Genomic DNA, 15870 nt, shown 5'->3' on the forward strand with positions numbered 1-15870 from the left:
TAATTTCTCTCCCCCTTCTAGAAGGTTGCTGAGCTTCCGAGATGCCATGTGCTGTGGAGTCGGTCGATCCGAAACACTGACAGCCGGGATCTAGTTGGTGGCATGTTTGACACATCCTAGCTCGGACCTGTATCAGACAGGATTACGACGTTTATGCGCACTTCACACAGGCGCGCAGGGACTGGGATCATGCTGTTGTCTATCGATAAAAGGATGTGTGACGGGGATGGGCTCTATGCGTGATAATGGTGGTTGTTGGATGTATATGATCTACTTAGTTTTCCATGGGCGCTTTGAAACGATCGCATGGGGGATTGTCTATGCACGCGTACTCCTTCTGCCATTACCTTCATGCTTCTGTGCAGAGGAGCATGATGGCCTCTTTACTCATACCTGGATACCGCTTAAACGACGCGTCCCTTGACCTGCTTGATGTTCTTGACGTTGATATCGCGCCAGAATGCAGCCGCGATGAGAGCGCATGACAGCATGCAAATGCTCGTGATCAGCATGAGTCGCTGTGAGTCGGCGTAGGCCTGGGCGATACCAGTTCTCTCTGGCGAACCCCACTTGTACGACAGCTGGGTTCCCAACGAAGCGTAGATTTCTACAACATCGACACCAGCCGGAACGTTCTTGACGAGATTGTTGTAAAACGTTCCAGTCCAGATAGCAGCTGAGACGGTACTTCCAACCGCACTACCGATGGAGCAGAAGAGGTTGAGAACGGCGATGATGACAGCCATGTGCTGATGATCCGAAGGCGCCATCATGGCCAGCTCGCCAGCGATAACAATGGTGCCTCCAGCTACTGCCGTGAAGATCTGCGTCATGACAATGTACCCCACCGATGTTCCAGGCTGGCGAAAATGAATCATCAGTCCCAGCGCTAGGATATCAATGGGCAGCGCAAAGAAGACGGCAACCCACTTGAACCTTCCTGTAATCCTAATTGCCGGTCCCACGGCGGCCAAGCACCAGAAGCAGGACACCACGCGGTAGATACTCGTGACATAGCTGGCCGTGGTGACGTTGAGGTTCCAAACCACTTGCAACATGGACCCAAAGTATGATCCCCAAACCGCGCTGTTGAAGTAAACAAAGACGAACATGACGCCCGCGAGGAAGACGGTTCGGTCCAAGAGCAGTTTGTACGGGATGAATGTAACGGGCGCGAAGAACTTCTCCCAGATAGGGAAGGCGATGAGAAGCACGAAGCCGGCGACGATCATACCGATGATCATAGGACTCTTCCATTTCTCCGCCTGGTAGCTGTATAGACTGAAGGGTAGCAAGAATAGCGCCATGCCTGCTACCAAGATCAGTATTCCGACGGCATCGATATCGACGCAGAACTTCTTGATGGCTGACGCGCTCCAGTCAATGCGGCGTGGCTCGAGTAAACCTTGTTTACGGGCCTTGCGATCGTTGAAGAGAACCAAGGCTGCGAGAGGGACGACGACGACAGGGATGACGATGGTGAAGATGCCAAAGGCCCAGCGCCAGCCGGGGCCAGAGAGAACAGACTGAGCGACAGGACCGCCGATCCAAGTTGTGATTACGTAGGGCGAGGTCGCAAAGGAGAGCATGAGGGCGCGATTCTTGAGCGTCGAGGTATCGGCGATGAAGACGGTAAGGATGTACGATACTGCTTGTGATCTAGTTGTCATCGTGTCAGCGTGAACATTTCCTCATATTGATTGGCAAAGAACAAAAAGTACGTACCCCGTAGACGAGAAGACTTGGGCCGCAGCATATGTCTCTACATTCTGGCACGAAGCCATCATGATGTACCCCACCATCCACACACACAGTGAGAGCAGGAGCCCCTGAGGTCGGCCCCACATGTCCAGTAGCTTGGCCAGAGGGATCTTGGACAGCCCGCCGATGATGGATGACATGATACCAGTGGCGGCTGTGAGAGAGTGCTTACGAAAGGCACTGGTCACATAGGGATTCATGGCGCGGACGACAACCTCTTGAAGGGCGGTGACGAAGTAAATCCACCAGATGCTGCGTGGGTGTCAGTGGACATGCTGGACGACGATGGGAATGGAAGGGGGCTAAGGGAGGGCAGATGGGGTGACGGACATGACATAGGCGCCGATGAGATGGTACTTTGTCCATACTGATGCTGCAGCTTCGACGGCTTTGACACCAGCCTGCGCGTTGCTGGAGAGGCTTTCTTGGTCGCTGGCCCTGTCGTGGGGGCTGTCTGTGTGAACACCTTTTTCTGCGTCGCTAGTTTGACGGGAGGCCTCAACAGGGTCGACCGAGTCGGTGACCCCGTCTTTGGAACGATCAAAGAAGCGCATGGCTGAAGAGAGCGGAGTGATCGCAATGTGGCCAGAGAACGAGGCGACAGAGATCAGTCACGAAAGATGGCGTGTTCAGGCAGTAGCGGTCTTCACAGCATACTTTTATATCACCCTCAAGCTTCTGAAGCCCTGATACACCCGCTCAACGCTCGTATAACCCGTTCAATATTCGTACAAAACCGAGGACTGCACTCCTTCAGACCACCATCGATCCACCACGGCCCCTCTGAAACCACATGACTGGAAGCGCCTATGATTTTTGCACCGGTAAAATGGCTATAAGAACAGTCTCGAGGACTTGGCAGAGCTTAGGAGGAGACAATCGATACCTAGAGTAGCAATAAGGATGAGGAGGGTGGAATGGAGGTGTTCGTGAAGGAGACTAGCGTTGAAAATTCGATCAGATTAGATGCAAAGATGATCTTATCACGGAGGGTCGGAGTCGGAGCGACGCGGTGCAAGCTCGGATCTAGCATGGATGGGGAAGAAGGTGCGCCGTGTTGTTTTTTACGTTGAAGTCGACGTTGAAATGGCACTGTTATATTGTGTGGCGCTCGCCTGCTGAGCCTGTCGATATTTTTTCCGACGTTTTCGAGGGAGGTGAAGGGTGCATGCTGTCGATGCCGTCGGTTGGGCGTGAGGCATGTCACTCGGAGCCACGGGCCCGAAGGGAGTCGAAATTAGATCACGGCTGAGGAGGATCCATCATGTCACAGGTGAAAAGTGCTGCGCCGCTTGAACATGGCATTCGTGGCAATGCGCTCCCCTCTCGTGGGCACAGTACGGTGTCTCAATGGTGTCTCGGCCGGCTAAAGGGCTGCTACGGACTATGGACGGCACCCCGTGGGATGTGCGAGGGGGCGATTGGATAGACTCGCACCCGTCTGAGGTGAGAGCGCGCCGACCCTCGAGGGGCAGCAGACGAGGGGACGACTAGGTGAGCAGGTGGGATGGCTGTGAAGTGCGTGCGTGGGGCGCTGCTCAGTTGGCAGTTGGCAGTTGTGCGTGGGATTTGCTTCTGCTCGAGTGCCGACATGGCGCGAGACCCTGAAGGGAGCCTAGTGGGTGGCTATCGCTATCACGGGTGTTGGATGCACACGACAGGGATGGCGAAGAGGCCCTCTGGCATAAGACGGGCAGGCCGCAGCTGACAGGGCGAGGTTGTGGTGCTCGTCTTATTCCGGGCGGCCGTCTTTGTGATGCGCTGTCAAGTTGGTGTGCGTGCAGCGTGAAAAAGCGCCTCGTCAGCGTTCGCGGCAGGGCTGGCGCGACAATGGGGGCATGCTGCCTTGGACGCTCGACTTAGCCTACATCATCGACGTGCAGCGCTCCAGGACGACGTTAAACCGTCTGTATCGTCGCGTACTGCCATCCCCCCCCTGCACCGACAGCGAACAACTCAGTCCCCACGCTACCCAACAACCGTTTGACGCGTAGTCGCACTCATTCCAGCAGCCTCATCGCTTTGACCGCCTATTCGTACCGGGCCGCGCTGTTGTCCAGGCCCGAACCCGCACGAGATGCCACGAGTGCTTTGGCCCATTGAAGCAAAAGCACGTCCATGATGGCTTCGACCAGATCCACTGCTGCCGACACACTCGACGTCTTTGAGTCCTTTACCGGCGTTGAGGAGAGTGCAGAGCCCGCTGCGTCCACGCCTGCCGACGACCACGACGACTCGACAGCCACCATGGCCAGAGACACGTCTGCGCCGCCCATGGGCCAAACCTCGGCCGGCCAGCGTCTCTTTACTGCCACACACTCGCCCTCGCCGCTGTCGTCGCGCGAGGCCTCTCCTCGCCCACACAGGCGCAATGCCACCCCGTCCGGCGCAGGCACGACTGCCAGGCCCTCGTTCAGATCACGCAAGAGCAGCGCCGACGCCGGTTCGAGTCGGGCTTCCAGCTTATCCAACTCGACGACCACCGCCGCCGCCGCCGCCGCCGCCGCCCCAGGCCATGCCACGCCGACGGTGCAGCGAGCTCTGTCGTCCACCAGCATACCCGAGCTCACGCCTACCTCGTCGACCGACACTGTGCGAGCCCCGCGCCCGTCCAAGCCAGCGTCAAAATCGAATTCTGGCGAGACGACCCCCCATTGGCCCCTCTCGCCGCGGCTCAAGTCACCACCGCCGGGCCATGACGGCCGCTCGCGTTCGCGCACAAACTCGCTGCGTGCGCAAATCAGGAAGCCCGAAGCCCAGTCGGCGCCCGTCATTGTCGTCCAGAGCTCCTCGCCCGCCCCCTCTGTCTCGCGCTTCCCAGTGCGGGACGAGGCGGCCGCGAGCGACGCCGACGAGCCCCAGCCGCAGCCTCAGCCACAGGCTGCCAGCAAAGCACCCTCGCGGAGTTCGGGCGGCGTGGCTCCCAAGCTCGCAACGGTGCAGGAGTCTAGCTTGCCTGCCACTCCCGGATTCGACGGTCTAGAGCCGCAAAGGTACGCTTTCCCCGCAACGGCCCCACTGTTTGTCATCGCGACGCACGTTAGACTAACCACGGAGCCAATTTCCGCTCCCATCCGCAAACTTTGTTAACCTCGCCCTTAGCTTTGTTCCCTCAGCGACTGCCCACAAAACCGACCAGGACCGAAATGACGTCAACTCGTCCAAAGTCTCTGAAGACCTCAGCCACAAGCACGACAGTACCAAGCACACGGAGAGCGGTAGCGACAGCGCGACCAAGAGCGCCAAGAAGGGCAAGATGCAGGACCAACGCAACACGTACACACATCGCCCACACACCGTCTCCGCAAAGCCCTCGCTGTCCTCCATGTCGGCGCGATCGCGAGACCCGCCCCTCCGCAACATGACGGTCGAAACCGAGACGGTGCCCTCGGTCGCACAGCCATCCATTGTGAACCAGGACCGGTCCGCCTCCGGTCGCGTCGATGGCGGCATACGACTCAAGCCCAGCAACGAGACAATCCGACCCAAGAAGGAAAGAAAAGCCCCCAAGCGCAAAGCCGCTTCCATCAATGCAGGCACTGGTAGGTTGCAGCACATTTCCCACCACTACTACACCCCGAGCCGGCCAGACCCCGGCTGTCGCTCCGGCATGAACCCGTCATTCGGCAGCCCCGTCTCATATCGTTCGTATGAAGACCGGCGCTCGCTCTTGACCATGTCGCCCCCAAGTCCAGAGCCTCGCATGGCTCCTCTCCGCCCCCATCTCAAATATTTTTATTCAACCACTAACACCAGTTCCCGCACAGCTTCGTCCAAGGCCGATGTATTCGAACAAAAGGTGGCCAGCGCCGTCGACGAGGCCGACTCTTCGGACTCTGATGCGACCTTCATCTACGAGTCAAACCCTCCCGAACAGCCACACCGTAGCCGCCAACATCACTCGCGGACGCCAAGCATGACGTCGCTAGCCAGTCTGACAGACCCACGACTCCAAATACGCGACCCGCACAAGCACCCAAGCAAGAAGAGCAGCATAAAATTCACCAACCCGTACAACAACCCGAGCATTGACGGTGACGACCGAGGCGAGGGCACTGTCCGGATAGGCTCCGGACGAGCGGGCGGAGGTAGCCATCATCACCACATTGGAAGACATGGCCAGGGTCGGGGCGCATTCAGCCACCTTACCATGGACAGCGACACATCGGTACCACAGTCATCGCGCGCACGTGGCCCGTCCTCAAGGAATGCGTCACAACCCAACAGCCCTCGCTTCCACACCTTCAATGTTGGGAACGGCCACAGCAACGGCAGCAAGAAAAGCGGAGAATATTCTGCAGCATACGACATCGACGCTGAGAATATTGCCGATGATGAGCGCACTCCGCTGATTCAGTCTGGACGAAGTCCACGATCTACGCGAACCTCCCGTCAGCGGAATACCACCACCATACGCCAACTCGAGCGCCGGCATCATCGCGATGGCGGATGGTGTCGCCGTTTTGCTGGCTGCCTTGTTCTCACGATCCTGCTGCTCGTCGTTGTATTCTGCGCCATCGGACTCGTTTTTGCTACCACGAAGCCTCTTACGAGTCTCGTGGTGCGAGACATACAGAATGTTGTAGCGAGTCAAGAGGAGGTCATGCTGGATCTCATAGTCGACGCGGTAAACCCCAACATCATCGGCGTTACCGTATCTGAAATGGACATCTCGCTATTTGCCAAGAGCAAGCACGTCGGGTCGGACGCTTGGTGGCGCGAGCACGGGAACGGTCCACATGACGACGTAGAACACTGGACACCCATCGAAGAAGAAGAAGCAATCGCAGAGATTTCAATCGGTGGTATAGATGAAGGGACCGATCCTATCGAAGGCGAACCTCGTACCATGTTGCTAGGCCGCATTGCCCATTTCGACTCACCACTAAACTTTGAAGGTTCCTTTTTTCAGCGGAAACGCGCCGAATCTATTGGCGAGCTCCGACTTTCGCATCCCGGAAACAAAACGGAAGCCGGAGGCAGCGAGCGCTGGGAGGAGGTTCTGCAATATCCTTTCGAGTTGATTGTCAGGGGCAACTTCAAGTACACATTGCCTCTGAGCACGCAAGAGTTCAAAGTCCCCGTCACAGCATCCCATTACTACGACCCAGATATCGAGCGCAAGAAGAAGCTCGACAACGTAGCGAACGAAAAAAAGAGGAGGAATACACTACCTGTATCAACAAAACCATGGGGACGTTATGACCGTAGAGCGTTACCGTTCTGGAGTCTCCGATAGCACACTGTTCATTTTTGTAACACAACTGTCCCCGAACCAGAGGGGCCTGCACATCCGTGCGGCCCCAGCAACTTCGCCCAAAAGAAACTGATACCCACTAAACACGAGTTCACGACACAATAGACTTGTCCGGCCCGGCATCTGCGACATCAGCAAACGCGTTGCCTTTCTCGTTTCTTCTTTCGGCTCCCCAGCCGTTCACGAATTTCTTTTTCGATCTGCAAACCACCATACCGCCTCATCAGAACTTGCTGTTCGCATTCTCTCATAGCGAATGTTTTTTAACAAACCTCCTCAACCTTGCGCTTCAGCGATAGTGTTTGTATCATGAAAATCCCTGCATTTCTAAACCTTGGGTGGGCTTGGCCTTCGTCCCCTTTGAAGCTTTTTGGCGCGTTTTTGGGTTTACGCTTGGAGGTGGATTGCTTTTACGCATCCAAATTACACTCGCTTTGATCTTTCTTCCATGTATCCATAATTTAGTCTTGTTTTTTCGTTTTGGTTGAACGTATTCTTGGTCAATAGCGGCTAGGGTGGGTGCATAGGTTAGGCATGGCATGGCATGGCATGGTAGGGACTGTAGTAATAATACTAGGTCATTCGTACTGATCTTTCTTCTCTTGGACTATGCATGGGACAGATGTCAATGTCGGAATGTGAACGTTGTGCGGTGGCTGGGCGAGACGTCAATCTCTCAACTTGTCCAAACGTACGCTAGCATCAGCAGCGAAACTCTTACACTCTAAAGGCCAAGCGTCAAGCCACACGACCCATGTCGCCTATTGGCAGTTCTCTGCGGGGATTCAAGTCAACTCCTAGTATTTTTTCTTCATTGAGTCATGAGCCTTTGAGGCAGATCTCGAAGAAGACGGCATAGCTCACCACTGGATGCTATCATGTCTGGATTAGCCTGACGATTTCCACTGTGTAATTATTGCAATGTGGTTAGTAATTCCAGAGCATGTCACCAGACGGCATTACACCCGTGACCCTTGTGGACTTGGCAAGCGTATGACGTTCGCGTCCATCTAGAACAGGACAGCGCTAGCCTATTCAAGCCACATACGTCGGTAACTGTGCGAAGAACAGGGAAAATATCGCGGCCGTGTCGTCACTGGGAATCATATTCCCCAGAACGGGAATGGGAGGATATGCATTTTGGGTCTGCTGGACGCCTGCCTGATTTTGTATGGCAGCGGTGCTTGGCTTTTGTGATTCTAGAACGCGCATTGCGTATACGTGTATCGAGCCTGCACACTCACACATTGAGGTCAGCATGGGTTGGAAAGGCACAATAGTAGAACATGTGTTGTATATTTATTCGCTATGCCATCTACACCTGATCCAAGACCAAGCTATCCCAGAGCCACCCTCTCCATTGCGTAGTCCTAGTAACCTTGATATCCAGACGGTTACCCTCGCTCTTGAGCGCTCCTTCCGCAATAGGAAGTTCAAGCAGTCTCCACTCGCCTGCCCTCGTAGCCCCACGATACGTGTCTTGGCTGTTCAGCAGACTAGCGCTAGTAATGTTTCCCACCTTGACATCGTTGAGCAGAATGTCGCAGCTCGAGCCCTGCGAGAAACCGGCAAGAGATACCGTCAGTTTAGCGGCAGATGTGCTCTTGGACGGGAAGAGAACAGACCAGGTGCCGAGCGCAGATTGGCCAAAGCACCAGTCGAGAGAAGAGCTGGTGCCGACAGTGTAAGTGAGGTTTCCTGGGCACTTTGAGATGCGGGCGTGTTCGAATGGGTGAGCTGGGTCGGCAAGTTTGAAGCCGTCGGTTGTGCGATCAAAATCGCCAATCTGGAAGATGCGCTTGTTGCTGTCGGTGACCTTCCAGGTCATTTCCTTGAGGTTGGTGTTCTTGCCTTCACGGATCTCGACGTCGTTTTGGGTAAAGTTTGTTGTGACGTCGCCGAGTGCGCCGCCGTTGCCCCAAGCGTAGAGCGCGTATGTGCCGGTGCGGATGTCCTGGATGTCAAACTTGCCGTCTTTGTCGGCGTAGGTGGTGTAGTAGTAGTTCTCCCCCTGGTCAAGAGTTGATACTGTAGTGTTGCGGTTGTCGCCGAGGAAGACGGCAGCACCAGCAGCCGGGCGTCCGTCGCTCAAGAGGAGCTTGCCCTGCATCTTGCCGCGAGATTGGTAGGGCTTGTTTTCGAACCATTTGTAAGGCCAGGCTGCTTCCTCCTTCTCCCAACGAGCTGCAGCATCGTCTTTGCTTCCATCGTTGAGGTACCAAAGCCATGGGCCCCAGACCTTGCCATCAGCGAAGGAATCGCGCGAAACGGCTTGGAAATGTGTGCCGTGGATCATGTTCAGCTGAACTGCGTCTCCGGTTCTAGATTCACGATGGACCTTACATCAATCAGTTTGACATCTTCTATGAGCGAAGTGATAAATCAAACATACCATAAGCTCCTGCTTGAGATGATCACCATTGTAGTAGTCCTTTCCAGGGTTGAGGTACCAGCTTCCCACCTCGTCGCCATAGACACCGTAGTATGTCTGCTCCCGGACAAAGCCGCTCCAGTCATATTTCGTCAAGAATGACCCGTCAGCCTTTTGCCAGGTTTCATCCTGGACATTGGTGGCTTGAAGATATTCGTCCAACGCGGGCAATACACCGTCTTTGACGTTGTTGTAGCCACGAGGAAACGAGACGTTGTCGAGACGCCACAGAGTACGGAACTCGCCCAGTGTAGGCAGGGCGTGGTTGACAAAGTACTGGTACGCGCCTGGGAGACCATCGTAGATTACCCAATGGAAGTCGCCTTCCTTCGCCGTGAACTTGACATTGATGAAGTCGGTATCAGAATCGACAATCGCGGCGGATGTCCAGCTCAAGTCAGATGCGGCGCCATCTACGATTTGGTTAGCTACGTGATGTTTTTGTGTTGTTCAGCGCTCTGCTTGCACATACTGTAGCTAACATAATGCCCAACAGCATTTCCGACGCGATCTTTCCCCTTGTACCACAGCTTATTGGCATACTGGCGGTTTTGTGTAACGTTCCAGATGTCGTTGCCAATGATCCAAGTTGAGTTTCCAAGGTCCTTGAAAAAGCTCTTGGGCTTCTTTGCGCGCTCCTCTACTGGAGCTGCAGCAGCCAAGGCAGCAAGACCGAGTATTTTGAGTACGCTCATCCTGAACACAATGATGCGCGAGTATTCTTGGCGAGGATAGAGATAAATCCATAGTTTCTCTGCTCATTATATACCATTGCGGACATGCGCGTTTCTGCACGAGCACCATTGCCTCTCGGTGGAGATGCCCCGACGCTATTACCGGGTAGGCACCGGGGTCGCGGGGTACCTGGGGGCTGCCCCGGACCATCAACATTGTTCCTGCAATCGCGGTTCTTCGCTCTTCAGTAGTGTATTTTCGGAGCGGTGTCCACATTCTGGAATTAGTAAGGCGTTCGTCCTCGCACGAGTCGTACAGGGTCCGCGGCATGAGGCTCGCTGCACAACGTGGTCAACGGCCACATCGTTGGGCAAAGAAGCACCGAAAGCATCTTGAAAGCGTTAGACGGGGTCAAAATCAATAGCACGAGGTACCAGTAACCGGGTCGATGCTTGCGGCCATGTAGAGTTCAGGAGGCGTAGAAGGAAAGACCCCGACCGGGGCGCTTACCTGTTGTGGACAGCTTCTATCAACTCGCCATAATTGCACCGTGAACACTAAATCATCAAAGATACTAGTATCACAGATACTGAACTTTAAAAAGGTCTTGAGACTAGGGACAGGGTATAAACAGTCTGGTAACGGTACAGAGCATTGGGTATGTTCCTCGATTACATGCGACACCTACTCCTCCAATGCCTTCGCGTCCGCCTCCTTCGGCGTGTGCGTCCCTGATCCCGCCGTCTTTTCGCCTTCAACCACCGTGACCGGTCCTCCGCGGCGACCACCCTTACCGGTGATATCGCGCCACATGCCGCCGAAGTTTCTTGCTAAGCTCTCACGGCCTTCCCACAGAGGATACACACCTACAGCCATAGTACTGCACATCAACCAGATGATGCCGACGATAACCCAACCCGAGAAGAATGATTGGCTAAAGATATAGCCGGAGCCATAAAGTGGCATCGGCCAGAGTACAAGCAGAATGAGTGTCATGGTCGCCGTAGTAATCTTTGCAATCTTGGAGGCGCGGAATAGTTTGGCTTGCTCGGCGGCCTCAGCTTCTGGTGAGAGGGCAGCATGACGGCCGTGCACGGCTTCGAGGTCCATATTTGCAGCTGCTGTGACGTCCGAATCGTCCACAAGGCGAATGTTCTTCATTGATACCCAGTCGTAGTTGTCTTGGTCTTCGTTAGCATGCATTCAACAGAGGAGACTAAAAACGTACCGACTCCAAATATCAGCGTCAAAACTGGGATGAAAATGATAGGCGATAGCAACGCAACGACATTACCAGCCAGCATGGGATTGTTGGCACCGGAAGTAGCGACAGTGATAACGCCATCATTCAGCTTAGAGGTGGTGACTAGCCAAGCGGTAATGCTGCAGCACAAGCCTAGTACTGGGGACAAAGTGGCCGCCCACTTGTTCTGACCTTTCCACATCAACGTAAGAGTTGCTGGAAGTACCGCAGATGAGATGATTACGCCCATAAAGACGTATAGCCAGCCCATGCTGATGCCGGCATACCAGAGCCCCGTTGAAAATGCGGCCATGACCAGTCCAAAGCCGCACACGCATACGTGTGACGTGTAGACAAGACGTCGACCGCTTGCGCCTGGGTTGATATAGGTCGCGTAAATGTCGTATGTCAGGATACTAGAGACGGCAATGAGCTGTGCACTGAAGGCAGATGTGACAGCCATGAAGACGACGAGAAGCGTAGCTACGGCACCGCCAGATCCAAGGAGCGCAACTGCAGCATAGGGAAGTGTGAGACCAGCACTGATTGACGCTTCGTCCATGACGTTGGGGTATGTGGGAAAGTACTCGGTGCTCTGTAGTGAAAGCGCGGCGAGACCCATGGTGGTCGCGCAAAGCCACTGGTGATAGCATTAGCACCAGACCCGCATGTGAACTAACGAGGATCTTACCGGAATAGCAAACCAAGACAAACCACCAATGATGTATCCGGGAAGAGCGTGAACCGGGGATGCGGCAATAGCCTTGTTGTAGTCTTGGGACTGTCAGCTTTCGATTCCCTCTGGCAATGGATAACTTACATCCGTTGTCCATAAATACAGTGCCAAAGTTTCCAATGATGTTGATCACAAAGAAAATGGCACCGTCCTTGCTCCGCATTGTGAGATAACTTCCTCCAGCGTTACCGGGAACAGGCGTCGTCGCTGAAAGTTCCTGCAGGCGCTCGTAGACCGCTTTTGTTGAGCCCAGCCGGTCGCCGGTGGCGTATGTTGTGAAGGCAAACGTCAGAAGGATTACAAGGAGAATGACAGTGTGAACATAGTCCGTCAGGAAGGTGGCCTTGATCCCACCAAACATCGTGTAGATCACGACGCCTAGAGGAAGTAGGAAACAAGCCGCAGCCGTGGGTACGCCAGTCAAAGAGCTGATGACAGCTGACCCTCCAGTCAGCAGCATAGCCGTAACGAGTATGTTGGTGAAGAGACCGAAAGTGATGTATACGAAATGAGTGGCCTTTCCGTAACGAGCGCGCACAGCTTCGAGGAACGTCTATCTCATGGTTAGACCTAACACTAGATTAAGGAGCATATCATACTCACATGAGCGTGAGGAGCTCGCCTCTTGAGTTCGATCGCAACAGTAGCAAACAGCAAAATCTGGACAGTGGCACCCGCAGCATACCACAGCGGTCCAGAGACACCTGTGAAAGATCAACACGTGTTACCTCAGGGATATTTAGTTCTGAACATACCATAACGGAAAGCAACCGATGAACTTTGCAGAAGCGTAGCGGCCCATGTCCAGGATGACACTACTGCTGATGCGACAAGACCAGATTTGACCGTACGACCAGCAGTCGAGAACATCTCGGACGTTTGCAGTTCATTGTTGTAGCGTTTGAGGACCCATGTTGTGAAGACCTTTACATTGTCAGCCTCTGATGCTTGTAATGATCAAACCTCACGTACCATGCCCAGTGCGAAGAGAAAGCCGACACCGAGGACAATTCCATAGCCCCAAGCTTGACCAAGAGGTGAGGCCGAGGGCCCGATCGGAGTACCGCCACCAGCCATTTGGGAAGACGGAGCGTGCTTCGAGGTTAAGCTTCAGAACAAAGCGTTGGCTGTTAAACCATCTCACTGGGGCAGGCAATGTTTCTATACCCCAAGACATCCCCACGATTCCCCTCCCCCAGCTCCGACTTCAGCTCGGTCCCAAGACTGCTATCTCGAGCATTTCCAACTGCACATGCCAACCGTCTCCACTTTGCAATGGAGCCTGTGCATGATTGGTTGAAGATAGGCACATATAAGACTAGGGAACGTGGAATGGAAGCCAAGCCTAGAGATCTCTTGTCTGCTACACCACTTTGGAAGCTTGTGTTTGCAATGAAGTCTTGTTGGAGGGCACTTTGAAGCTCTTAGCCGACTGGGCAATGCATCATGGCTCGCCTATGCTGATAAGAAACGGGTGCTTGCAACGCATATGCATTGCACTTGTCTCATAGTGGCGGGCAGGACCGAATGGTACAGCGGAAATTTTCTTGCTGCACTGTGAGTGGCTGACGAGTGAGGGTGTTTGCTTGGGCAGCAAAACTTGGGTCTGGGCGTGGAGACGGTGGTTGTGCTGAAGGCATGTTGAAGTTGGTGGTTTCGATGAGGTAAACAGGAGCTTGAAGATAAGCGATGGCTTGGTAGCCAATGAAATGGCGCTGGCGGTGGGGTCCGAAGTCGGCTTGCAGGAGCCAGCCCCTGTTTCTCCACGGTACTGATCGACGTGCATCTCTGTAATGTTGCCATTACTCGATCACTTCGACACATGCTAGTCTCTGTTGCCATCGGTCGCTTGCAGAGGAAGACTGAACATGTGGAGCATTGGGGTATTATGTAAGGCGTTGCCTAGGTAGTCGAATAGCGCTCATGATTGCTAAGAGCTTCTTCTCGAATCGTATTAGAGACGTAGTCTTCGCGTTGCGCCTGATGACCAAAGCCACACGGAATTTTACCACTTGGTGGACATTTACACATGTATCCCCACGTTTATTCATTCTCCATCCTCATGGGCTCTTTGTCGGTCGCCTCGGTATAGCCCTTCCTTCAAAGACCATCCCACGTCCGCTCGCTATCATGGCGTTCGCCTTTGCCCTTGCAAGACTCATACTCTCCAACTACGCATCTGTGCCGAAACCAGACCCTCAAGTAGCTTTTTCATGACCGGCGATATTTGCTGGCTTTTGTCCCTGGCCAAGTATATGTGCAGATAAACGAGCGCTGATGAAGATCTGTATTCGCGTCAGATTTGTCAACGGAAGACTTTCCCCGAAGTCGTTAGCGGCGCTTGTCTACAGTACTGCTTTCTTGGTCGCATCGCTTCACAATTTTCTGTCAAGTCGACGAAAGAGATCTGAGAACGAGCTCTGCGTGCGTCAATTAGCGTACAGGATACAGTGTAGCATTAGAAACAGGCGCATACAGTGAGTTTCAACTAGTACCAACCTCAGCACGCTCTTTCGATCTTAAACAAGATGCGGAGGGGTGTCACATACCGTCTGGCTATGTTCTCGACCTCGGTACATCCGATGCGCCAGCCTCTGGTCAAGGTGCACGGGTGCACCCTCTTCATCGTGCGACTGCCTCACTACCCCCATGGCCACGGTACAGAATCGTGCCATCTGCTACGGAATCACACAAGTGAATTGGGGCCCCCGAGCTCGAAACCGAAGCGGTGCTACTCTACGCTGCAAATCTCCTGTTGTCGCCGAGATCATTTCGTTCGAGCATCAAGCTTTCAACCATCTGATCATGCTCATGCTTGCTCACCGGTGTGACTTCATAGGAGCCAGGTGTGCCAAACTCGTGGGTGTCATCCCCGAACAGCGTGGTGATTCTGATGTGTAGGTCGGGGCTGCCATGACCAGGACCCAACGCTAGTTCTTGTGGCCATCCCACAAGAAATTATAGGAATATCTCGACTCGACCTCGATTATGTGCTCACATCAGGAAAAGGTACTTCAACGACCCAGGTCTGACTGGATATCATTGCTGGGAACCGACCAATGTGCAGCTTCGTCTTCATCGGGAAATGTTGTCCAGTGTCCACACCATGAGGGCCCTGCGATCCACTTCAGTTCCCCTTGGTGATTTCGGCATAGGAAGGCGCTGACAGCGACAGAACCATAATTGAGGATGGAAGCCCTAGTCCGACCGTCATGTCATCTCCGCCGATGAATGATACCTTGCGGGAAATCTGTCACTGTGACTTTGGACAGCCTTACCAACCCGGCGGCCCTGTGGCCCCATGAGTAAGCCGGGTAAGGCCGTAGCCGTCCGCTGCTTCTCTGTGGCGTAACGCCAGCTTATGCGCCTCTTACAATAAACACTAATTTCATTTGTTCAACGAGCGTTCTCTGCCGTGGTCATTCAGTTTGCTCTCGAAACGCGCATGCCATTGGAGTATTCGTGTTGACTTCACGATCGAGAACCCATTCGGCCCGTCTCTTACCTTTGGTTGTCTTGCCCTTATTTTCTTTTTGCCTGCAACACGTCCAGGTCGAAATACAGCTGACGCATGCTAAATAATCACAGTCTGAGACCTTAGGTGCGGATGCCAAACTACCACGGCGGGTGGATCGAAATGAAGAATTGGGAGCGGTCGTGTTGGGCTTCGTGCACATTGTTAGCTTGTTCTCCAGCGTCTTCGACTGCCAAATCCGGCTAATTAGCATTCAGATTATCCGGCCAGCGAGGCCGTCAATGCAACCTCA

At 54.1% G+C, this 15870-nt stretch overlaps 4 protein-coding genes across 4 annotated transcripts; 1 reads left to right on the plus strand and 3 right to left on the minus strand.

Moving 5' to 3' along the window:
* Window positions 1–404: 404 nt before the first annotated feature.
* ACET3X_007749 (uncharacterized protein) lies at window positions 405–2315 on the minus strand (the record flags this gene model as incomplete). Its single annotated transcript, XM_069453929.1, has 3 exons — window positions 405–1659; window positions 1726–2013; window positions 2092–2315. The coding sequence occupies 3 exons, from the start codon at window positions 2313–2315 to the stop codon at window positions 405–407; spliced, it is 1767 nt and encodes a 588-aa protein (XP_069304912.1).
* Window positions 2316–3882: 1567 nt separating this feature from the next.
* Window positions 3883–7000, plus strand: ACET3X_007750 (uncharacterized protein; the record flags this gene model as incomplete). Its single annotated transcript, XM_069453931.1, has 3 exons — window positions 3883–4754; window positions 4864–5303; window positions 5529–7000. The coding sequence occupies 3 exons, from the start codon at window positions 3883–3885 to the stop codon at window positions 6998–7000; spliced, it is 2784 nt and encodes a 927-aa protein (XP_069304913.1).
* A 1333-nt stretch (window positions 7001–8333) lies between these two features.
* Window positions 8334–10144, minus strand: ACET3X_007751 (uncharacterized protein; the record flags this gene model as incomplete). Its single annotated transcript, XM_069453932.1, has 3 exons — window positions 8334–9356; window positions 9411–9862; window positions 9922–10144. 3 exons carry the CDS (start codon window positions 10142–10144, stop codon window positions 8334–8336), a joined length of 1698 nt encoding a protein of 565 aa, XP_069304914.1.
* A 664-nt stretch (window positions 10145–10808) lies between these two features.
* Window positions 10809–13180, minus strand: ACET3X_007752 (uncharacterized protein; the record flags this gene model as incomplete). The annotated part of the gene is made up of 8 exons (XM_069453933.1): window positions 10809–11305; window positions 11353–11742; window positions 11785–12007; window positions 12059–12141; window positions 12188–12656; window positions 12707–12807; window positions 12859–13027; window positions 13076–13180. 8 exons carry the CDS (start codon window positions 13178–13180, stop codon window positions 10809–10811), a joined length of 2037 nt encoding a protein of 678 aa, XP_069304915.1.
* Window positions 13181–15870: the final 2690 nt, after the last annotated feature.

Source organism: Alternaria dauci, chromosome 7 (assembly GCF_042100115.1).
Source record: "Alternaria dauci strain A2016 chromosome 7, whole genome shotgun sequence".
In the NCBI taxonomy this organism is placed as follows: Eukaryota; Fungi; Ascomycota; class Dothideomycetes; order Pleosporales; family Pleosporaceae; genus Alternaria; species Alternaria dauci.